This window comes from Psittacula echo (assembly GCF_963264785.1).
Source record: "Psittacula echo genome assembly, chromosome: 15".
Lineage (NCBI taxonomy): Eukaryota > Metazoa > Chordata > Aves > Psittaciformes > Psittacidae > Psittacula > Psittacula echo.
The window spans coordinates 6,895,439-6,921,283 of NC_137751.1; the positions used below are offsets into that span (position 1 = coordinate 6,895,439).

The following is a 25,845-nucleotide window of genomic DNA, read 5'->3' on the forward strand; positions in this document are numbered from 1 at the left end:
ACCTTGCAACTGCTTCAGGGCTCTTCAGTATTTCCTACAGCATGTGCAAAGAAATGTTCGCCATCAAAACTGAGTTTAAACAGTGAATTATGTCCAGGATAATTCCTACTTCATAACAGACAAACGAAATTCTGACAAATACAGATTGCTTCTCATCTCCAGCTGTCTTTGCACTTACTCCCTTAGGCTCAAGGCATTCTGTGCTTATCTGCCCTACAACCAAACTCGCAAGTGTAAACTTTAAACAAGCTAAGTAGTTCTGGTTTGGGTTTTGGTTTGGGGTGTTTCAGGGGGTGTCTGTAGGAGGGATATGTGTGTGTTTGGTTTGGGGTTTGTTGGGTTGGGGTTTTTTAATTCTTATTTTATTTTAAATGAGGCCGATCTCAAGTCTGGAATTAACCAAAGCTTAAAAATCTGTCTAGCACCATCTTCTCCCCAAATACCACAAAGATGTAAAACTTTTCCATTCTCCTCAAGGGAAAGTCAAGTTTGAACTTCCTCACTTAGAAGAGAACTAGATAGAAACTTCCCCAAAATAACTGTCTCAGGCATCTACAGTCAACACGAACAGATCTAAGTTAAACAGAGCTTCCTCCAGACAACAGCAGTTTCTGGTATATGTGTAAAAGAGAAAAATTCCACTTCAAAACCCAGAAGTGTGGGTTGCAGAAGCTTGTGGCACAGTTGTTATCTCTGCAGCATGAAGCACAAGTTGACAAGAGGGATCTGTGATATATATGTGAAAAATATTCATTTCACCCACTGAGCCTATGCAAACTCTCTTCAGTCGTACTATAAACGTTTAACTGATAATGCCTCCCTTGCCTTAAAGTTTTTATACCCATGCTACCTTTAGGGAAGGCATCTGAAAATATGCCATGTTCATAGTGTTTTGCCCTGATGATATCTTTTCTTTCCCATTCAGGAACAAAGCAGAAGCTGCACAGAAGGACAATTCACTCCCAGCACATCACCCCCAGCTACCACCCAGTGAAGTGCAGAGGGACGCAGTGGCAGGCTGGCACAAAACCCAAGAGATATCATATTAGTATTTGATTTCCACATGCAACTTTATGCAATATTAGACTTGACCCACACTATTGGGGTAGCTGCTGTCTGGAGATTCCTTGAAGTGTTGAAATTCAGGCTTAGACATTCTATTAACTGCTGCACAACCAAAGTACTACCAAGAAGGAGGAAATGCCACAAAGCACAAAAAAGCCTAAGCTGTCGTGTTTCACTTCACTTTCTGAAGTCACAAGCTTGCTACCCCACATAGCACAGCTCAGCTGAAAACAAAACCAGAGGAAACTTGCAGAACCAAGACTCACTGAATGCTACATAAGAAAACCCACTTGTTCAGAAAGTGAATTAAGTCTTTGTCAACCCTTCTGCAATCTCAAAAGGCAGAGGGGAAGGCTGTCACTTCAAGGTTCGCACTTTACCCAGGAAGACAATGTAACATGGCAGCTGGTTAACTGTTTCATACCACATTTGGAAGCGCTGCATTTGAATACAGCGTTTACGGCACCATCTGAAGAACGTGCCCAGAGCTCTTTGCTTTAAAACTATTTTAAACTGTTGAGGACGACAGTGGAAAGGAAAACAAACCCAGGAAGACAAAGAATAATAAAGAAGAATCAATCCTGATTCCACAAACACCTTTATCTTGTCACCTGGCATTTCCTCTTGCAACTAGAGTTTAGCTCCTGAGTCACTTTCCTGCTTGCCCACAGCTACTTAGGAGCGCAATTTTCAGTGTGACACCTCATTTCCTACAGAAGATGCTCCAGAACTCAGGACTACAAAAGAGAAACAGCAGACTCAAAAGGAAACCTGCTACCATACCAGGAGCAGGCCATCTCACCGACAACTGCTGACTCTGCTTAGAGCATCGACGTTTGGGAACAGAAGTTGTGCTTTTTAATTACAGCTTGCTAAGGACTGGCCCCTTCCTGCCTGAGCTCTGCAGACAGAGGGACAGCAGTTTTCCACATGCAAGTGAAGATCAGGGGCTTTTGGTTTTAAATGCCTGGAACATGGCACTCAGGACTGTTAAACGTTCAGTTGCTTCAGAGATTCGTGGGAAACTCCAACTTCAGATGGATTAAGCCAAAGGGCTGGTCCTGCATTACGCAGGAGACTCAGACTACCTCTACTTACCAACAAAGCTCTCCTTTGGAAAGCAAAGCATTTTACTCCTGCAAGGCATAGGCCCTATCCCTCTCATCATCACACTAAAAGGCAGAGATGAAAAGCCTAGTGTTTTGTTTCTTTTCCTTAAGAACCCTAATACACACATTTCTCAGACATGAGCTGTTGAAGCTAAACCAAGCCAGCCGAACAAATCTTAAAAGTTCTTGGTGCAATTTTATATGTGATAATTCTGTACATCAAAACAGAAGGGACATGGTAGCTGCCAGGGAGAATAATAGGACAACAGTCCCCGGTGACAGGACCAGCTTTCCACATTACAATCCATTTCTGGATTTTATGATGTGCTGAGTTTAGTAGCTTCTGCCTTTTTGATAAGGAGGGCTCAAGACCTAACAAGTGAATGCAGCATCCCTCAACAAACCCCTCATGGTGCCATTCTTTCCCAGCTACTTCCTATCACTTCTCATGTCTCCTAAGAGAGAGAACAAACTCTTGCATTTGGAACCTTCTCCAAATTCCCTTTGAGATATCCCCACTTGTACAACAGCAAAGCCAGTTACAAGCAAGCTAAGAGAAGAAACCTGCAGATTGTCTCCTAAGGAGAGAGCATCACATACCAGTTGCTACAGCAAGCGCATTAAAGCCCACTAAATAGATGAAACATATGACTCAATGGGCCCACAGAACACAGGAGCCAGATTATGGTCTTCTGCCTTTCAGATCCTGCTTTATCTTGCCTCAGAGTTGTTGGTGGCTCACCAAACTGGGGTGTGGGCAGGGGGGAGGCTGTGCAACAAGGAGCCTGGCATCACAAATCCCAGACCCTGACAATTCCCGAGATGACATCTCTTCCTAGAGATCTCCTATGCTGCTCCTCTTGCAGAACAGTGGAAAACTCAAGCATCCAAGCACCTCCTGAGGTATGGGCTTAGTACAGGCACAGCATGATCTGTGCTAAACCAGCTCTTTCAAAATAGAACAGCTGAAATATTCTAATGTCTTTGATCATTTGAATACAAGAACTTTACATTGTGGCCTTAAGTTCCCCACTAATTTCACCTTGAAACAGCCCACACTGATGCAGGAACTTCATTATTTCCATGAAGCCTCAGTGGAGGACTTAGCAAACCCAAAAGCAGCAAGCAGCCACAAACACAACCTACTTCGTGAGTGCCACGTGTGGTTCACTTGCCAAGGCCATACGAAGTTCACGTCACAGGGTATTTGCCAGGAGTTTCCTGATTGCTGGCATACACAGCAAGGGTGCGTCTCACCATGGAAGCAACAAGCTGTTTAACTGTGTGACTCATCTTACAGCAGCGTTTTCTGCCTTATGAGAGGAGATCAGCCTGCAGTGAGCAACACTGATAAGATGCATATTCAGAGCAACTCTATGCGGGGATAAGAAAAAGCTATTCACATATTCTAAACTGCATCTCCAGAAGCCAGCCCAAACGCTAACTACAACACACAAACACACACTGTGATATTCTATTACTGCAATAAAACATTTTGCAGATGGTTGAGTGATTGAGACAATTAACACAGCCCAACTCAAAAATGCAAAAATGGCTTTTAGTCTTCATTTTTTAATTCCTTTAAACGGTTTCCAGCCAAAAGGTACGAAACTGTGTCTTAGTTAAATCACTGACTACTTCTAGGAGGTACCACCTCTTTCTTCTCTTGCTTTAAGATTTTCCTTTTACATAAAAGATATGAGCTTCACTGTCACTACCTAATAAATTAAAAGGATGTTCAGGCAAATCAATGGCACAGAGAGGAGACTCTTAAACTCACAGGCTGAACTAAACAACTTCAAGCGCTTCTGAAGTCGTCCTGTCCAGCACATTCTTGCAAGGACAGCAAGAGCTTCCAGTGTGCAGATGTTCCCAGAGACAGACTGAGGACAGCCTCCTCGGTTCAGCAGGGTGAAGTGGCACGGTGGTACTGCGAGGATGCAGCTTGTTGTCAGTGAAGAATGAAACCTTCAGCTCCAGGCTGTGCTCAGGGAGCAGCTACGCTGAGCTTAGCTGCCCAAAGGCTATTATGGCTTTTTTTATATTTCCCAAGACAGAACAGTTGCAGCTACAGATCTCCCAGGATTCTTTTCCAGTAACTGGAAATCCTCAGGCACTACCCCTGCATGAAGGCAGCCCTCTTGCACTAAAATACTTCCAGCAGATTGCTTTTTGAATGGCAGTCTCTGCTCAAAATAGCATTCTCCACTTTAGTAAACGTGTCATTGACTCTCAGAATAACTGTAGATATTACAGTACCCTGCCCTTTTCATCCTTCTTTCATTGCTTAAATGGCAAGAATCAATATTGGCCAAATAATGACTCATTAGAGCATCATAGGCTATTTGCATTTTCAAATTACAAGCTCCTTTTCAAAACACAAGAATTTATGTACTGCTGGAACTCAAGAAGTGACAACTTCAGTGTGTATTTCACTCTGATTTATATTTTGAAAGATGCAACTGAGCTGTACAGTTGTTTTATCCAAAATGCCACAAATAGCATCATATTCAGTGAAATAAGAAAATAAGTGAAATAAAAACAGAGATGAAATTTCCCTCAACCTAAAAATGGCCATTTTAGGTCAACGCTGACCAAGTACAACAAGAAGCCTCACTTTCCCCAAGAAAAGCAGTCTGCAGCTTCTAGGCCACCTACCATAGCTTCCTTGGGCTTCACTGCTCAAGACACACATACTCCAAACCTGACAACCTGTAAAGCAATGCCCTAGGAAACAAAACAAATAGAAGGGAAGAATATGGTAGAAGTAGCTGCCAACTTTGCAAAGAAGCCTTAGACTGAGTGATCTAAATGTAAAGTACAATATGAAAGAGGTATTTTATATTCAGTACATCCTTTAGGTCAATAAGCACAGTAACAAATAGTGCAGTGTATTAGACCTGACAGTCAAAGTAAGTTGTAGCCAGGTTCAAATTTACACTCCTCACAAATCAGATTAAACAAAAATGCTAGCAAAACCTGAACCACTCCACCACAGAAACCAAACTGATCACCATCAGTGTGGCTGTAAGGTATGAATGCTCAGAAAACAGAGACTCTTGTACTCTGCATATTTTAAGAATATTTCTGTATGATCCTCAGTGAGGTTCCAATTCAACTGTCATCATCTTCTTTCTTGGCTCCAAACACTGTTTGCAGCCTACAAGAGGACACTGCATCTCATGCAGATCCCTATAAAAGCCTGGTATGTATGTATACAACAGACAACAAATCCTCAAGAGAAGGACTGATCTTTTGTCACCAAGCAGCTTCAGCTTAGCCATCAAGCTGCTTTAGTAGGAGAGTCTCACTACATATGAATGCATTTACACATACACAAATTATCTGCAGCACGACAGCCTGGTCCTGTAGAGCTGGACAGAAAGCTTCATCCTTTAAAAATACAGCATCACACCCAGGAAGAGGTAGAGGCTTTCTGTTTTTCTTTCAGGGCTTTCAACAGGAGTTTAAAAGATAGGGAGGATGTTACACACCACCTCATTAAAAGAACTTTGGTTTATCTCCCTAATAGAGACAGCTGGCAACACAGGAAATGGAGGTATCTGTAAAGCACCATGAGAAGTTTGCCTAAAGCAGGAATCAGCCCATTCTTCTGGTCCACTGCCTCTGAAAATTTCAGGTTTCGGAATGAGCTATGGCTATACCTGAAAAACATCAGCTAAGGAAAACCAACAAATACCTGATGACAGCATCTTTAAATATTAGGCATTTCGATGTCTACTAAGTAGCTCATAAGAAGCTTCTGCTCTCCCAGCGACACTGTAGTCCCCTCCAAAAATCAACTCTCCACAACCCTATACAAGCAGCAGCAATCAAGATCTTAACTAATGAAAACCCAAAAGAAACAAACATAAAAGCAGGTTCTACTCAAAATAGACTGGACTTATCAATGACTAAGTGAACTCACAAATGCCACATTGTTTAACAGCAATTGCAGGGCCAGGGGTAGAGAAGTGTTATATTTAGCTTCCCCATAAATAAGTGGGAAAATATTTCCTGTACATTCCACCAGCAAGGAGCTCTCAAGGAAAACATGACAGAGACTCCTAAACACATTTGTAGGACTCAGCTTCCTGCTCAAGCTAGTCCTCTGGGATCAACGGGGGGAAGTCAAATGGCTTAGGTTTTCATTTGCTTTAAACTTTCTTTTTTTGAGCTGTACACTGTAGAACAATACCTGCAGCATATCCTTTCTTTCTGGGTCAGTCGCTCCCTTCCAATGAAAGGGTTTTGTCCCTGAGAAGGTAGGGAAGACAAGTGCACTGCAACAGCACTCAGGGCCAGGTTGCCTGCCCAGCTTCTTCACTTTGCGGGACAGAGATTACAGTTGGCAAGAAAGAACCCAAAGAAAATAAGCTTTCATTTTTGTTCCCCTGAAATAAAGATGATAGAAGGGAAGGATGGGAAATCCCTTGACCAGTTGGCAAGATACTGTCATGCAACATAGGAAACATGGCAGATATTGAGGAGTAGAGTCAAAGAATCAGGTATAGAGAGAAAAAGCAACAAGTTCAATTTTTCAAACTGACCTAGCTGAGCACTCTCTGCAAATTCAAGTGGCACTTGTGAACATGGTGGGTATTTCACTGCTTTTGTTCAACATGGGACTATGGTGCCCACCTGCTGTAATGCATATTTATACTTCCAAGGCCCTTCCTTCACTTTGACTCAAGTCTTCCTCCTCTCAAAATGACCTTCTTTGAGAAATGAGAACACCTGCCCCACTCAGCTCCCTCAAACACACACATGAGGGGAAATAAAAAAGATCTTATTTTATGTTAGAAGATAAACAAACGCTTTGAGCAGTACTGAGCAGCCCCCCCTCTGGCTCATGCCATCTTTCCATTTCACTGTAGCACAGTCCTGCCTTCTACCATTTCCTGCTAATATGGCACATCAGAAGACAACTGTTCTGCTGTTCAGAAGTGAAGACCGCAGTCTTACTACTCAAAAGTGACTCCATAATCAAAGGCCACAACAGGTAAAAGTCCGGACAGACAAAGGAATTTAACAAGTCATCAAGTGAACAGAGGGCTGGAAATGTATAATCAACCCTTCGCACGAACTGCCCCGAAATAAATGCTCATGAGATGCTCTGTGGCAAGAACAAGATCAAAACCTATAAATAAAAGCCATCAAATTTCTGAGTGATTCAGATCAGCCATTACCCTGAATCCATAAGAGCCAATTATAACTGTTTATAGGGCATACTTAATGAAAAAATTCAGTTTGAGGACATCAATTTCACCCTTTCTCCCTGTCTGATAAGTTTATCTCTAAAGCGAAAAGGCATCAATTTAAAAGAGAATCCTTCTCTGTCCTCAAAATTCTTAGTGACCTGGAAACAGAATTAGACACAGCCATATGCTTGCACACCGACGTGCTTCTTCCTTGCCCATAAGCTGGAAGAGCAAAATTCCAGCAGTTCCCAGATAATCTTTGCTCAGAAACAGCAGGGTTTCACACAGCAAGTTAGACCCTTATACCATAAAAAACATTTAGCAAGATGAGCTTTCTTTTAAAGAGATAACTTGGAGTTACAGTTATTAGTCCATATAGAAGGAAGTTACCATCAGTTTACAACAGACTGGTGGAAAATGTCACTTTAAGAATCAAGTCCTCCTGATGAAGCCAACACTGATCTGAAAGAACAGCAAGTGCGGCAGGCTCACAGGAGCAAGGCCTAGACCAGCGACTGCTCTGCTCACAAGCCCTTCACAGACTAGGAAGGCTCACCATCTGAAATGATATCAAAAGTTTTGAGTAAGAACTTTGTCAGAGGAGGAACACACTCAACAAAATTCTGACAGGAGGATGGAGAAACAACCAACCCCAAATATTTCAAGAGGCTAAAAGGGCAGTTAAAACCCTAACGTGTGGTTAGGAAGTTACAACAGGAAATGCTGAAGTACTCAAACAATAGCAGTTAAGGGCAGAATATGATGAATATCATTTCTACTTTAGACTGCAATAAAACTCAGAGAATGTAGAAGTATTATGAGAACTAAAACCAGGCCAGGAAAACAGTCACAAGCTTATTTTTACATAGGGCACCAAGGATTTACAAAGACAGCTGGTACAGAATACACCTCCGTACTATGAGACTGAAGAAAGAGAATATAGATAAATATATCAAAAGCTGCATTCTTGGGATTTATGAGGCTCTGGAGGGAGTTGTTTTTATAGTTAAAAACTAAGCAGTGTTCACAAATGAGTACAGTTCCAATGTAATGTAATTGCTTGGGAAACAGCCTGGCTGTTCCAGATGGGAAAGCCTTGCAGAACACAACTAATTGTTCATATAGATCAAATATTCATCAAAGGGAAGGGGTTATGCATTCAAGTGGGAGAAAGAAGGAAGGTGCCAAGAGAGACCTACCTATCCTCTCAAGATGTCTTAAATGCAAGAGATGTTTGGAAAAAGGAATAGTGGAAAGGGTGAAGAAGGCAAGAGGGGGAAGCAACCTCTGAAGTAATGCAGCAGGTTAGTATTTATGGCAGAGAAACGTAAGTAAAGTTAGTCTGTGTTGCTAAACAAACATACCTTAGGAGAGACATGGGAAAGAAAAAAAAAGGTGTTCTGACAGCTAAAATGCTGTCGGGGCAGGCAGGACCTGTCAAGTAGCTGGTCTAGTTTCAGAAGAGGTTACCTAACACAACAAGAAATATTTTCATTGTTAGCTTCTTCATCTCTCCCCAGCAAGCAACGGGGATTTCAACTCTTTACTCCCAAAAAACCAGACATAACACCGGTGTGACAATGCATGAGGCTTCTTAAGGAAAAATCTAAGTGCACAAGAGATGAAATTATGCTCACAATATTCATTCTCATCCTTAGTTCTATTAGAAACAAGCCACACAAACAGGAGGTTGCAGTTTAAGGGGTTAACACGCAAGATTTTACAATCCAGAAGTACTGAAACAACAACCCGTCCCAAGTTTAAAGAGCATGGAAAGCAAGGAGCCTTCCCAGTCTCCTGCCTCACTTCCTGATCCAGGGAACATCTGCACATCTCACCCAGAGATCTGAAGTCTGGCCTTTCCCGAGCTGTCTTGGGCTTGACACAGCCTCTGGAAGATTATACATAACATTCAAGGAAAAAGGGGGTAAGAGAAAGAAATAACCTCAGCTCTTTGCAAAGGAAGGGCCGCGTACTGGAGATACCCAGAGGGTGCTGTCAGATTAAATCATCTTAAAGCAGCCGTAGCTGAACAATGTCAGTTTGCTTCCAACGCACGCTTCCCGCCTCTCCCCCACTGCATACAACGACAACAAAATTAAACCGGGCGCTTTATTTAGACAGCTCCGCGCTGCAGATAGGGCAGCAGCACCTTTACATAGAGGCGCGAGGAGGGCTCTGACCAGGACCCTGAGGGAACCACCCTGACTGCGGTGCCCCCACAGCAGGCCCGGGCTGAGGGCACCCTCCGCACCGCTGAGCGAGCCCGGGCCTGCTGAGGGGGCACCGCAGCCCCTCCGCCTCTCCCCTCGCTTGTCACCAGGCCACAGCACCGCGGGGACTCCGTTTCGAGGGGCGGAGGGCAGCGGCCACCGCCTCAGCGCCCCCGGCCCGGCCGCCGTGGCCCACACGGAGCTGTCAGGACCCGGCGGGAAGAGGAGGGGGGAAAAAGGCTGAGGTGAGAGGGGAGAAAACGCGAGCGGTCTGCCCCGCGCATGCGCACCGCCGCGCGCCGGACCCTAACGGCCACCAACCGTCGCGCTCCCCTCAGCGCCGGGCGGGCGGCTGGACTCACCGAGGCGCAAGGGCTGGAGGTGGCGCTGGGGGTAGGCGAGCGCTGCACCGTGACCAGAGCCATCGAGGCGCGGCGGGGCCCCGCGTCCGGCCGCCGGGGGAAGCTTTACTCCATGGTGGGAGGGCGGGGAGAAAAGGGGAAAGGGGTGGGGAAGGGGTTAGCGGAGGTGGCGCGGCACCGGCCGCAAGGGGCACCAGCTCCGCGCGCGCCAACGGCCTCTCACCGACTGAGGCGCGCCGGGGCTGGGCCGGCCGGGCACAATGAGGCGCCAGGGCGCATGCGCCACCTGTCAGCGCGGTACCGCCCCCTGCAGGTTAACCCCTGCCGCGCCGGCAGTCTGCGCGCTGAGGGGAGAAACCGGCTGGCACTGGTCTGGGGTCGCTTCATTCCATGTCCTGTCTCTCTCAGCCTGAGAAAGGGGGTTTGGGAATGTGTGCCAGCTTGGCGTGCCTCTTGGCAGGATGCTTCAGTGTGTGGGGCTGAGGGTATTACGGAATCCCATCCTGCAGGGAGCACTCAGAACGTATATGGCACTGAACTGGGTGAGTTTGGCCTCAGTGCTCACACACTAGCTTTTCTTTGGGTTAGGGAGCAATAGTTACTTGTAATGGGATGGAAACAGCATATAACACCTATTTATACATCAGTAGACAACCTTCAACACCAAAAGAGTGAGAGAGAGCTGGGCTTGTTCAGCCTGGAGACGAGAAGGCTCCATAAGGGGAGACCTTAGAGCAGCTCCAGTATCTACAGGGGCTACAAGAAACCTAGAGAGAGGCTTTGGACAAGGGGAATGGCCTTAACCTGCCAGAGGGGAGATTGAGATGAGCTCTTGGGCAGAAGCTGTTCCCTGTGAAGGTGCTGAGGCGCTGGCACAGGGTGCCCAGAGAAGCTGTGGCTGCCCCATCCCTGGCAGTGTTCAAGGCCAGGTTGGACACAGGGGCTTGGAGCAACCTGCTCTAGTGGAAGGGGTTCCTGCCCATGGCGGGGGTTGGAACTGGATGAGCTTTAGGGTCCCTTCCAACACAAACCAGTCTGGGGTTCTATGAAAAAAACAAGTCTAATAAGTATAAATGACGTTTCAAGCATGCAGCCGTCCCCAGAAGGCAATACTGATTGACAGTTTGGGTTCTGAGGCAAAGGGCCAAACACTATTAAGCTTCATTTGTTTTGCAGTTTCAGCCTGGTGCTGCTGAATTCATGGGAATGTTGGCAAGGGGGTAATTGGGATTGGAATTGTCTTGGGCATCTGATGACAACACTACACATAATAAGCAGAAGCCACTCTAAATATTAAACAGGACAAACTTCGTTGCAAAAAGTGTGTATTAACCCACAGATTCCTTTTAAGCAGCTTTCATCTGTTCCTCAGGGCTGTAGGGGACTCTTGCCCCTGTAAATTTAAGTACCAGAGAAGCTGCATGGTAGCTCTCTAGGTGATTCCCCAGAGCCCTGCAGTCAAAGTAATTAGCAGGGAGGCTCCTGTAGCTGGGCTGCACTACAAGGAAGAAGTCAGGCTTGCTAATGAGGCATTTTGCCTCCTGGTGGACAAGAGAGGATGAAGGACAGGCTCCTTAAACTAGTCTAAAATTGAGCTTACAGAACTGCACAGCAAGCCAGGATCTTGAACATGAAGGAGTCCAAAGAGCCACCAGTGGGATCCAAGAGTATGGGAAGAATAAGTAAAACCTGTAGGTAAACAGAGAGCCATTGTCCTGACTTTTACAGCCATCACGTTGATATTTTGAAACACAGTATTTATGGAAAGTATGCCTACAGCACACTCTGATTTATGGCACAGAAGTCGAGAAAATGCCTTCCAGACCCCTTTTAAATTAGTATCCCTCACGTTCTGAATATTCCACAACTTCCCAATAAGACAGTATCTTTTTCTGAGCAGCCTCTTGCCCGGTCCCCCCCCCCCGCCCTTTTTTTCTTTTTTATTAAATGCTTTAGCCTTTCTGTGGTCAAATCTGCAGTACACATGTGGGTTTGGTGTATCTGAACTGTAGATACAGATTGGCAAAGACCATTCCCAATAAAAACATCTTTTTGCCATTCTACATAAAGCAAGCTGCAAGTTTGGGGAGCAAAAGGACTGTTCTGTGCTCGTGAGTTGTACATACCAGATATTTCCCACTCTCAAATAACACAGCAGGACCAGAAGGCTGTTAGGTGTGGCTATGGAAAAAAAAAGCTCTATCTGTAGATAGAACAGAACTTCTTTCCTATCAATATTTGCTATTAATCCAGATATAACTAAACTGCATAAAGTGCATTTTCCAGACCATATTAGTCACCTTTTTATTTAGTTTCTGCCCAGTTCAGGAAAGAACAGAAGTAAAAGGTTAGCTAAGAATGTTGTGGATAAGCAATACAATGAAGCACATGGGAACCTTTTTATTTTCAATTACTTTAAAGATCATTTAGGTTTTCTGCTGTATTCACTGTAGCTGCTTTTTGCTATATTTTACTTGAATATGGTGTTTGTTCTCCCAACTCCTCTTTTCTGTCTGACTTATTTTCTGTGAAACTGAAAAAGTGCTGTCTGTCCTGGCAAAGCACTTCTTTCTTTCAGTTAAAAATGATCCTGCATCACTTAAGTAGTCCCTTGGAGAAGGTTTTGGGAATGTAAGAAGCATGGACTCAAGTACTTCGTGTCTGCTACATATTGGTTATGCAAAGCATGGTGAAGCTTAGTAAAAGAGAGATTCTTTGTGGTCACCAGCCACCCTGTTGAGGTGGTAGCCAGATATGAAGCTGTACTGCTGTAAAGTTTATGTCATAATTTCACTGAAGGCAGGAGTCACTTTTGAGGATGGGAAAGATTTTTCTTCTCTGGCATATGACAGGACTCTCAATGCTATTCATCTTTCTCTAAAGTACAATATCTAGGCTGTTAGTTTGTTTCATGCAAATAGATTCCTGCAAATACAGGGCTGCTTCAAGGTGTGTGGCTTCTGCTGAATACATCTGCAGTGATACAGAGGATAGGTGGAAGCCCCCAGGTCCCCAGAATTCCAGCAGTTCCCTCACTTGGGACTGATATTTCACTCTGGGTTTTGAGTAACAGTCATGCAGGGATTACTCTCAATAAATTATTATTTAAACCAGCTTCTGAAGTAGACTTTTGTGTAATTTTCATATATCCTGTAGCTCTTCCAGGTATTTGAACAGCAAACCCTTATAAAAAACATTTACCACGAGTAAATAATGGAGTTGCTATCTACAGCTCACTAAAGGTCCAACATTTCACTTGCTAACTATGATAATCACAGATTGCAGTGGTTCTCTGAGCCATTAGAAAGGTATAATCTGCATGTGCAATGCTTTTTAGCAGCAGAATTTCAATGTGGAGTTGGAAGCTAAAAGGCAGACGAATTCTGATTGAAAAGAGCAATTAGAGGGCAGCCTGTGGTCACAGCGTCATGGTTGGTACAAAGAAGAGATTTGAAGCCTGTGGCCTTATTCTTTCCTGTGCTGAAAACGCTGTGGTCAGCACCTGCAGCTTTAGCCCCATGTGTCATTTAAAGCTTTACATGAGCTGGTTTTGCACATGTTTCCCAAACTGACTATTTTCTTTAATATACTGCAAACATTTCTCTGGCTAAAACAACTTATGATTACTACATGTCAGGGCTTTTATTGCATAATCTTGGCATCAGCTGCAAACAGCAACAGTGTGCTCCCAAAATGTATCTTACACAAAACTCCAACAAATCGATAGAAGAGGCAATTGCAGCAAAACATCTGTGATGACATATTCAGCCCATTATTTTGTCAACAGTGTAAGAATTTGATGGCATAATAAAAGGATACACTTTGCTTAGCAAAAACATTTAGGGGATAACAGCCCAGTTAAATAGGGTGTGATTGAAGGTTTGCTTAGCCCATGGGATTGCACTTCCAGGGAAATAAAAATAGTCATTGTGATTCCTCCTTCCAAGTTCTGTTTGTTTGGAGGGTAAAAAGTCACTGTAAGAAAAGGGAGAGTATATTTTAAATAGATGTTTCAGACTGAAAAAAAGAGAAAGTTTGGTAAATTAATTATAATACCAACAGAATGCTGAAGTGCAAAGGGGAAAAGCAAACCCACCTGGGAGAAGAGATAACGGGAGTTAATCATGTGCAGACTGCTCTGAGGAAAAAAGTGCACAATCCAGCTTAAAGCCTCATTTGAATTATTCCTGTGCACTAATTTTCTGCTTCATTTTCTTGACATAATTGATGCAGTACTTGGAAATACACTGCAATGAGCTTATTTCCTTCTGTTAGATGTTGTTTCAAGTAAATAGCAAAGAAGTGATAGTTTATTACAGCATATTTTTCACATGAAAGTTGTATGTGTTTTGTGGCGGTTTTTTGTGCTGTTTCCTCTCTGCAAGCAAATACTGAATTCTAAACTCAAGTCAGTATTGTAGTGTCTATGGCATGTTACTGCACTGGTAAGCTTGGCATTCCAGTGGTATTTGAGAGTGTCCAAAAGGAACAGTTTTCAGAGACATGTAGCACAAATGGCCAAAGGTATCCGTAGAAGCTACAACCATACAAATTGTTTCTGAAATATGAACAGGAGAACATAGAGGGAAATAAATGTTGCTGGGTAGGAACACCAGGAGTGTCCTACTTTCCAGAAAAGACAGTATAAAAATGATACAAAAAATTGAGGCTTTTGACTGTCTATCAAAGTACAATTGTTATTGTAATTTCTGAGCAACTTTCCTCCTTGTAATAACCCTGCACACAGCATGGACACTTTCTAACTTCTATGACAGGGCTTAGGAACAAAACTAAACCTTTTTAAGAGCAGAATAAATATTGAACTGGGTTTATCTAGCTCTGGTGCATGTTACATTCAGCTATTTCCAATTCCAGTTTTACAAATTACTTATTATTTACTGTGGTGTTGTGGGTGCTGTAATAAATAACAAGTGACTTGACGAAGATGGCAGAGAATGAAACAGTCTGCAATTAAAAATCCAGAGTTCCTAAGCTAGAGAACAAATGTGACTGACAGAAACTCTATTAGATTTTGGGAAAATTCTGTTATTTCTATTAAACCTCCTCTATTTCATGGTTTCTAACAAGTTCAGCTGTTCCATAAAATGGAGAATAATACTCTGCTAGAGGGCGAAGCTGTTCCATTGACAAATGCCGTAGCTAAAGTCACGGTTCAGTTTTCCTGCAGGTAGACAATCCAAAGATTATGCCTCTCCCAGTGCAAAATATAAAGAAAGAAACAGCATTAGATAAACCTTGTTTCCTGGCAGATTGTTCCATAAATTTCTCAGTTGGAAGTTCTGAGTATAACACAAAGGAAATCACTAAGCAGGTGCCTGATTCACAGTAGCATAAAAGAGTGCAGAATGGCTGTCGTAGATGTTTTTGTCTTTTCCCTTCTCCTTTCCCCACATTGTATATTATTCTTCAAGAATATAGGAGAAATTATGGAAGATGATTCATCAAATTCCTGTAGATTCAGGTTTAAAAGCAGTCTAACAAAATGGCACCCTTATTGGTGTTGTGCATGCCTTTCCTCAGGGCTACTTCAAAGTGACACAGTTCTTTCCAATAAAGAGCCTGAAAATGATTAAATTGAGTTTGTAATGAATTTCTTTTTCTCTCTCAGATTTTCACATCTGGTTAATGCAGTCCTCAGTTCAGCTTGGAATGGACTTGCTTGTTCTGGACTTTGTGAACCTTGAAGCTGAAGGTAAACCTCCTGTCACTGGGCACCTGTGGATTCTCTATCTGTGCCCTAATGTTGTCTGTTGCTATTCATAGTCTTTTCTGGTTTTATTTTCAGTCATGTGATGCAATGATCTAAGTTCAGTACAGAAGAGTCTGTTGGGCTGCCAAAGCCCAAAGACAACCTACAGCAATTCTGAGTCGTGGAAGACACATAGCAACCTTTGGGATTATTGCTTAGCAACTGCAAACACAGAGGAGTAAAACTCACAGCCCGGCTCCACAGCAGGTCTGAGAAATCCCTAATTCACTTTAAGATTTTTAAGGTTGAGAACAGATGGGCATATATTAAATTCCAGTTCATTTGCAAAGCCACTTTGGAAGCAGGAAGAATAAGATCTAGTTTGATACCTGCTGCAAAGGTAAGAAAAACAGTTCTTCAAAGCTTCACAAAGCAAAAGAGAATATCTTTTTATATTGTAATTGAATTGAAAAGGAGATCATGTATAAAAGGGTATTGGGCTCTTTGTGTTTGGTGAGATAAACATGCTCTTTGAAGCACATAAAGGAAAGGCAAAACTATTTCTGAGCAATAGAGCATCAAAGAGATTGTGCTCTGGTTTTGAAAATACTTTTGTAACTCAAACATCTCTAAAATACTTACCTAGACAAACTTTAGTCTTTCCTTGCCCTATCCCACCCAACAAAATCCCCTAACAGAATAACAATGAAACCGTAAAAACCTTATTTATGAGCAGATTTGGGATTTATACAGAAAAGGGAGGGAGAATCTTTTTCTACCTGCAGGGATTCCAGCAAGAATATTTCTCTCACAGAAAAGGAGCCAGGGAAGTGGCATCCTACTAAATAATGAAAAGCTTATCTTGCCTTCAGCTTGAGCAAAGGCTTACAGGAAACTTTATATCGCATTTCAAATTTCCTGGGTGTTTCTAAAGCTTGCCTCTGTGCACCATCCTTACTGTTACTTGGACAATCAGGCCTCCACTTGGGAATGTCAGAGACTATGAGAGCTTTATGTTTTACAAGCCAAATTCTCAACTAATGTCAATCAGCACTGAAGTTTATGAGCTAATGGTGTCTTACACAAACTGGAGGTGTGTTTCTGTCATCCTCAATAAATTCCAAGTTTCAGGGCCTTATCCTAGCACTCCTTTGTTGTTAACAGGTATGTGCTGTTTGTATGTTCTTCTGTACCTTCATTGTCTGTCCTGCATGAAAGGAGTGGGCATAGTTCTCTGTGCTCTGCTCCTATTCTTGACATTAGGCAAATGCCATGGAATTGAGATAGAACAGTCACCCTGAGTTGTTTTTTGTTTTCTTTTGTTCAGAGACATAGAGATACTTTATAAACATTTATTAATCCTCAAAATCATCCTAACAAATGGTTGAGAGCAGTGGAGAAAATCTATTCATCATCCTTTGGAACTGGGCACCTCATGAAGCAGAGTGCAGTTGTCACTTTAACATTGCACAGAGACTGCAGAGCAGTTTCATAAAGGATGTTGAAAAATAACATAAGTATTTGAAACTGCAAGAAAGTTTATTTTGGCACAACAAAACCAGCTGATTTGGAATGTGACCAGGACATTTGGTTAACACCCTGCTTTAAACTAGAAAGAGTCTGGGTTTACAACTTATTGAGAGAAACTCACCTAAGCAGGGAACCATTTGCCCGGGTTGACAGGTTTCCTTTTCTACCGTTATAAATCTGGACTCCTTTACAGCTCATGTCCTCTGATGCCAAAACTAGCTCCCATGTTAAAACCCTCTGTGTGGGTCAGGCAGGCAGCTTGATTCATAAATCCATCTCCCGCCCCAGCAGGTAATCATCTTTGAAAACAAATTACCAGCAGATGCCAATAAGTGCATCAACAAAGCAGACATAGAAATTTAGTGCTGTGAAGCAACCTACCTATTCAAGCAGTATTTGGACTCAAACAATGGTTATGAACTAGAAGGTCAACATATTAGTAATTACATTTGTGTCAGGAGGGTTGTAGATCACATTTATGCATTTCCTGGAAGGCTGAACTTTCTTCAGAACAGCTACAAATGCTTAAACATGAAGAGCAAAACATATCAAAAGCAACAGTATTGCTATGGATACTGAAAGGCCTTAGTGAAAAGCACTTTTAAATAAGAGCTTGAAAAGTTTAGAGTGGAGTTTCATCTTTAATGTGGAAAGGCATTAGGCTCTCTCTGTTAATATCGCCCTTCCCTTGCTGTTGTTTAACACCGACCTGGGTTTTTTGCAGCATGCTGGTGTTTTTGCATGCTCAAGTAGTTGTGGAACATTCTGCTCCATTCTGTATTCATAAATCCCATTACAGATGCAGACAGTGATGTGTGGAGACACACCAATAGTTTTCAAATTGTGCCTTGTGAGCAACCCAGTTTCTTCCTGATGTTTTGCAGAATGAACATTTTGAGAAGAAAACAGTGGAGTTTGGGACACTGTAAGGGGAAATATCTGCAACTTTGTGTAGGTCTGTCTCTTACAGAATAATCTACAAGATTAAGTGCTTGTGAACAGCTTAATTACAGAGTTGATGGTATAGAGTTTCCTTTTCTGTGGGAGCTCTGCTGACCCATACACCTGTGTCCTCATTACCTGAACAAAATGTCCAGAGGGAAAAATAGTTGTCAAAGTTGAAATGAAGCAGTCTGTGGGACAGGCTTCCTCACTGTTTTTTCACAGCAACAGAAAAGATGAAGCAGGAGACATGGAGAAATCTTGCTCCCAGGCATCTCGTATCTTCCATTACTTGCTTCCTTTGTCTCACATCCATTGGATTTCCTGGAGGCATGGAATGGAACCTAAACAGCAATAATGACACTAAGGGTAAGAGGAATTTACTAGTTAGAACTGGGGGACAAGATTTCTGAGCACTGTTTACCACTGGGTTTCTGAGTTTTTAAGTGACCTGGAATTAATCACTTCTGTGTCTCAGTTTCTTCTCCTGTAAGAAAGGAACACACTTATTTGATTGCTCTGTCTCCAAGGGCTGTTGTGATACATAATTAATCCTTATAAATCATTTAATGATCTTTGAAGTGAAGGAGCTGTATTTATTTAAGAGTACAAAGCAGCAGTAACAGAATGAAAAAGGAATGTAGAAAAAGAATATTCCTCAATTCCTAACAATAGAGTCATCTTTTAGGACACTGTTGCATCTTTTGGCATTGTATAACCTGCTGCTTCTGTTCTGTGTCACAGCTGTTGAAGGATGGCTCTTCAGCCAGCAGCAGCCCAAACTGCAGGTCTGCAACATCCCAAGCCTGGAGGTGAGAATATGACTGCCACAGAAATGAAGAGAAAACAGGGGAATGATGAGCTGCCATGTCTTAGTATTTATGATCTGTGGAAAGATTGCCTTTATAAAAAGGTACAGCAGAGGTGTCTGAGTCTGCAGGAGACAAAAGTGAAGATGGTTCGTGAACAAAAGGTAAAAGAAGAAAAGGTAAATAAGAGAGAACCCTGTGACTTGCTGTCCAGAGAGTGGTTCAATAATGAGAAGATGTCACTAGATACTCGTATCTATTTGCTTGAAAAACTCCTACCTACGTTAATCCCAGGAATTGAAAAACTGTTAATGGAAGTGGAAAGAAAGAACGTGCTTGCAGCAGAAGAGCCAACCCAATTCAATCCCTTTATCTTCCTTGGAGAATATCTGATGAGACATAACCCCCAGTATGGCATTCCTACAAAACCAAGCCCATACCTGAGAGGATTGAAGGTGGTCACAGAGGAGCTAAAATCTGAGATGGCCAGTACAGCATCAGAGAGGTGAGAGAGCTGAAAGTGTGGCTAGTCACACGAGCAGAGCTGATGTCTTGCAGTGGTGTGACTGCAGCCTGGCTGGTATTGTAGAACAAAATGAACCTCGTGGAATCCAGTGCCAGCAATGGCAGTTGTCTCTCACAAAAACCTGAGAAGCAGCACAAATGCCAGAACATTTCACACAAAAAGAGACACCAGTTATTCCTGTTTAAGGCAATTTTCTTCACAATTATGTAATTCCTCTTTAGACTCTATCTTAATTATGTATGTGGAATGCAAACTGCTTTCAAACTGGTCTAGGTTAGTGATAGCAATTCTTTAGAGCAGGTGTTGGTATCAAAGGTCCATGGACTCTTCAGATCAGTTCTTCTATATTCTTCCAAACTCAATACAAAGAGAACCTTTTTTTCCTCCTTCAGGATGATTTCTCTTGACCAAACCAACAATAATATTGTCCTGGTACATTGTAGAAGCTCCTTCTCCTGGGATTTTTACTTAGGCTTTCCTTTCAGATTCTTTTTTGTATTTTATTATGTTGCTTATTCCTGGAGTGCATTTACTCTGCTGCTTTACTCTAATATGTAATGAATATTGGAAGGGGGTTCCATGGCATCTTATGATATGCTATGGTTAGAATAGGAGTGCATTAGGTGAAGAATAATGGTTTCATTGTCATTGCTTTATTCAGACAAATGCAGAATTGAACATTAGTGTTTGCAGATGATCCAGAGGTGATAGTGAATGATGGCAAAATTACTCGTGCGCTACCAGATCACTTTATTCTGTATCTGGGTTTGTAGAATAATGACTTCTATTTGAATGGCTGTCTCTTCTATTTGCATAAATAGTACATACAGCTTGAAAATTGGTTTCAAGTTTTCAGTGTCAGGAATTAGGGAAGTCAAATGTTGACATGTCTTATACATAAACTCTAAATGAAGATAACTGAAGTTCCAGTAAATGAATAAAAGAACGTATTAAATCTCTCTCTACTGCTCTGATCTTCTGTCTCTCTGCATTTCTAGTCCACATACTGTTACATTTCATACGAACATGCCTTGTGTGGATACAGCCAAAGCAGTGTCATGAGTGAATTGTATGCAGTCACCTCCTTTTCCCCCATGAGTAGAAATAATTGTGAATGACTGATTGTGGTCAGCGTGTAAGAGCTCAGCTTTTTGGTTTTGTCTTCTTAAGCAGACATAGGGGAGAGCAACCAAAGCTGGGAAAAGATTTTCAGTTGTATTTTCTATTTTTAAATGCTGGTCCACTGAAACAAGTGATCTGGGGAAATATCTGCTTTTTCAGTGAGCTTTACTCAAACACACACTCTTCTGAGGGATGTTGATGATGCCAGCCTTGCCAACACTTTTTCTGGGGGGACTGTTTCACCATTCATATGTCTTCACAGAGGGATACTTGGATGCAGGAACCTTAGAACTATGTCTCACTTCCATATTGCAAAAGAAATTGAATTAAAATACAGAACATTTCCTGACATTTTGGGTTGCTTTTTGGTTTGGTTTTGGGGTTTTTCTTAGTTTTGTGGTTTGGTTTGGGTTTTTCCTGCTAAAATATTCTTGGTGTCTATTGTGAATCAGAGCTGATTTCTGGAAAGCTCAAGTTTTCCTGTAGAATACAAAGTGTTTGCTACTGGTAACATGTTATCTTGGTCTTGGCTGTTAAATCCATGTTTACACTTGGAGACAGGTTCTCAATTTGTAGCTATCAAAGCTGATGCACAGGGAGTGACTATCAGGACTTGTAAAAATAAATCTCTCCATAGACAGCACTGCCACAGGGGGTTATGTAGCCATAGCAGGTTTTGCGTATCAGCTGGTAGTAGTATCATGGGATTTGCATTCACAGCAGCTGAGGATTTACATATTTGTGGTAGCTGTATTGTGGGATTTGCATCAGATTCTTAAATGCCAGCAGCATGGAGGATTTTACTGACAGGAGATGCTGGTCTGTGCTCAGAATTGCTCACATAAGCAGCAGGAAGATGAAGGGTAAAATTCTGGTCCCAGCACAGCTCCTGGGAGCCTTGACATGACCTTCAGGAAAGGCAGGATCTTGAGAACCACAGGTTCCTGTCTAAATCTCAGTGAGCTCTCTCAGGCTTCCTCCAATCTCTCCTTAACTGCCACCAGACAGGAGAGCAAATGGGAGAAATTCCATATCCAAATGAACTGGTACCTGAATCAGAGACTTTATTTGTCCAGGGATGGTAGTCCTTCAGTCTGAGTCACCATCACTGTGTGGGAGTCAGGCGGCTGTCTTCCTGAAGAAACATGTTTCATTTTGCAGGGAGAAGTCACCCTCGCTGCCATCTCATCCTTCTGGAAATGTCTAATCCTGAAATCAGCTCACATTGAAACGAGTGCCCAGCATTGATTTGCTGTTATTGTCTAGGGGGGAACATCTTGTCCCATACCAGGGACACCAGGCAGAGAAGGCAGCAATTTGGCGTTTTAGGACCCTAGAAGTAAAGGCAGAACTGCAGCCCAGTGCGGGTGCAGCATGCAATGAAACATGTGCTGGGCACTGGCCAAATTAATCACCAAAGCACGTTGGCAACTCCCAGCACAGCTTTAGCTCCTGAGGAGGAGCTGCAATGGTCCGGAAATGGTCTGGTTTTCTCTTTCTGTTTGTAGCATACATTGGAGAAAAACGTGTTAGTGCATTTAGCGTGGTACCTGCTACACACCTCCTCTTTGCTGTGTCCATGAAGGAGTCAGGAGATAGGAAACTGTTTTCCCCTTCCCCTGCTATCAAAGTGCTAGAGGCTGCATTGCCTCAGCCAGGACTTGTGCAATGTCCAGAATTGGTGAAGGAACCCAGTTATTCATTAAGAAATCTCTGTGATAAGTGGCCATGAAGAACAAGTTCGTAGTGATAAAACTGTGATCCCAGTGTGTTGCTGCAAAATGGCACACAGGCCTTTCTAAATATAGCAGTGGTTTATCATTTCTAGGATGACCTGTAGCAGCAGAAGAGATCAGAGACAGGATCAGCCCATCTTCACAGTGTGTGAAACACAGGGGAAGAAGGGAGCAGAAATCATTAGTTAAAATACAGTTTCTGTGCTCATGTGTTCTCAGGTACAATAGAGGAGCAATTCCCCTTATTCTGAGTATTACAGAGGGTGTGAGTGCCACAGAGGTGAGCGTGCAGCTGCTGAATGCAGAGAGGTTCCAGCAGTCTCCATGACCTGGAACTCTTCTCGCCATACGAACTGATCCTTTAGCTTTAAGCAGATTGAATTTCCTGAAGGCTTTTTTTTTTCATTTCATAAATGAACACAGTCAAAACCAAAGCAGATCAGTTCTACAGGATCAATTGATTCGGTTCTTCTGTTGTGCAAAATGGAGGATTGGCAAAAACATGGCTAGGTGATTAGAGAAGCAAAGAAAAGAGAAGGAAGAAGAAAGGGGGGCATATTTAGTTCAAGCTTGCAAACCATGTGTTCAAAATGACAGAGAGGTTGGGGTATTACCCCTGTCCTAAGGCAGAAAGGACTTTATTGTGTGCGACTGCTTAAGAAATTTCATTGAATGTTGTTCTTTGCCAGTGAAGTGCTTATGTGAAATTGTACTTAGACTTTGAGACAAATGCGGACTGATGCAATTCTGTTGGTAAATCAAGCGTAGAAAAATAAGGTGCCTCTCTTCCTGCTAAAATTAGAAGGTGAAGGACATCTACACAATAAATGATTAATGCCATTATAAGTGTGAAGGTAAAAATTATCACTGTTGAAACTACACAAACTAGGGTTGCTGTACAGATGATTTTCTTTTAAATGTCTTCCATATGCTCTACAAGAAGCTCTCCAGACGCACACATCTGACGCAGGTTATTTCTTCAGATTCATAGTACACTTGATTTCAGGAGATGATACATGTCAATATAAATACTCTCACCTCCTTGGAGATTCCCTCTGAAAACACAGGTTACTAATATCTAGTCTAATATTTACACTAGTAATTTTGTGCCTCAAACATCAATATTTCTTTAGACAAAAAATCTGCTTGTATTAGAAGGACAAGTATTTCAGTCAGAAGTTATTTCCTTTCCTTTTGTTCTACAGGGTAGGCTTAATCTAGCTTAAATATAGTTATGATGGTATCTTTCTAAACCATATTCCCATGTCCTACAGGCTGGCCAGGATGAAGGCTGAGGCAAAGGTCAAACGTAAGGAGAGAGAGGAATTAGAAAATATGAAGTCTCAGGTGAAACTGATGAGAAAGGAGGCGCTGGCAATTCAGTTCGAAGAGTGGACAGTGGATGTCAGTGGCAGAATACCAATTGCACTGGTAACTAGGAAAGATTCTTGTTGACATACTGCTATGATTGTTCCAGGAGGAAAGGCAAGACTGTGATAGTGGCATCTGCCCTGGCATGGCAGCATGGAGCATAAGGATAGGCAATGGCTCTGACATCCCTTAAGGTCAGGGTGCAGGTTGTTGTCTGCCTCTTAGCCTCACCAAGCCCTGATTCCCTAGGAGCACATGGAAGGATTGCAGTGTGTTCTCCACACAGTTCCTGGGAAGCTAAATGCCCCTAAAGTACTTAGTCCTGAGGCTGGGGATGCATACCTCGTCACTGGATGTCCTTCTGGTTATCCCTCAGAATCCCCTTAAAAAGGTACAGGGCAGCCACTCTTGCTCTCCTGTGGCCTCCATTAAATTTTCTTCCTATCTCTGTGGCTGATACAAGTTGATACTGCAGCTCAGAAGAGATGAGATGTGCAGTAATTGTAATAATCTCTTGGTACAAGCTTTTTTCTTACAAGTGACAGAAGCCCTCTAGGAAATGGTCCTGTGGTTACACACAGCACAACATAGACAAGGTCTACATTTAACATTTACCCACCTATACATGGTAAGAAGCATGGCTGGCCCATACACTGATTACTCTGGGTGATTTACTTTAGTAATTACCTATTGTTGTCTGCATGAAACAGGCCTTTGACTATCACCTTGATTTGTAGGTTCAGAGTGCCCTGAGGACTTTTGCAGATGTCATTGCTTCTACAGCCACAGATGTGAGAAAAAGTAAGTTTTTGATGTGTCTCCTTTAGTTCTATTTTTGTGGTCTGAATTCTGATGCTAACTGTGAGCAAACAGCCAACGGATTTGATGACAGCGAAAGGATCTCTAAGGGTAGTTAGGATGTGAACCACAGATTTTCAGACAGATTGGAAAGAGACTGAATCACCATGTGGTTCATTAACAGGATCTTGAAAAGCATGGAAAGAAGCTGGAAAAATATCTTTCAGAGAGATAAAAAGATCCACTTACATCCTTCATTAGCCAAACATTGCCATGTGCTTATCACTATTTTTAAGAACCACTGTAACAAACTCCTCCTTCACCTGCCCTATCAGACAGTGTTTGTCTCATGGGAAGTCTTGGAAATCCCATGGACAGCTTAGCATATAGGGAGGTATGGAGGAAAGGTAGAATCACGAAAATTACAGTCTGACAGTGTTACTGCCTTTCATGGTTTCAGGGTTGATGCCGAAGCTTGCCTAATGCTCTGCTGAACAGCCCATTCTTGTCTGGCTGTTCCTTTTGCCAGTCCCAGGCATGCCAGTGACACCCAGCACAAGGGCCTCTGTACCAGAGCACTCAGCACAGAAAGATTTCCATAATTCCTGTCCACTTCAAATAGCTTACACTTGACCTCCCTGAATAATGATAATTGAATAGCTAGAGCCAGGAACATCAGAGTGGCAGTGCACAGCCTGCTGCCAGCCCTTTATATCAAAAGCCTGTAATGATCATCAATAATAACAAATCTGCCTTTGCTGGAAGATGGGATGTGCATTCCTGCTTGCTGCTGGAGTCATCCCGCTCTAGAGCTTGACCTTGCTCAGCCCCTTCTATATTACAGAATTGTGTCTCTGAATAATCATCCTATTTGTAGTATGGTGTATAAATGCCAAACCCAGCCTGTGTGCTCCTACTGTGGTATTTGTGGATCCTGTGTGGACAGATGCTGGGATGAGAGATTGAGAAGGAATTTTCTATCCAGCCACTTGCTCTCCAGATGCTTAAGGTGGTTTATGTCCTATTTCACTAATAATGTGGCTCCATTTCTTAATTTAGTTCATTTAATAGCATCCAATAAGCATTAACAGAACATCAAGCTTAGTTTTATAGTTTAATAAAGATAATGTACAGTTCAGGAATGTCTTAACCAACAAGGGATAAATGCATTCTATGGTGAATTTTCTCATTTCTCCTGTTATATTGTAGAAGAAAGAACACACAAATAATCCCAACAGAAATAGCATGTCTGTGCTCAAAGCCCTCATTCAGAAAACTATGTAGGCATTTGAGCTATCTTTTCAGATCCATTATAACAGGCCAGATAACTGTGAATATCATTATCAGTTAA

At 42.5% G+C, this 25,845-nt stretch overlaps 1 protein-coding gene across 1 annotated transcript in view; it reads left to right on the forward strand.

Moving 5' to 3' along the window:
- Nucleotides 1-18,407: 18,407 nt before the first annotated feature.
- EFCAB5 (EF-hand calcium binding domain 5) overlaps nucleotides 18,408-25,845 on the forward strand; it is a gene marked incomplete at its 3' end in the record, with an annotated part of 29,938 nt that continues 22,500 nt past the window's right edge. The window contains exons 1-4 of the mRNA XM_080629888.1: nucleotides 18,408-18,501; nucleotides 18,877-19,446; nucleotides 23,600-23,756; nucleotides 24,434-24,497. Of these exons, the coding sequence (XP_080486014.1) occupies nucleotides 18,887-19,446; nucleotides 23,600-23,756; nucleotides 24,434-24,497 (781 nt within the window). The 5' untranslated portion in view covers nucleotides 18,408-18,501; nucleotides 18,877-18,886. The remainder of the gene's footprint in view (nucleotides 18,502-18,876; nucleotides 19,447-23,599; nucleotides 23,757-24,433; nucleotides 24,498-25,845) is intronic.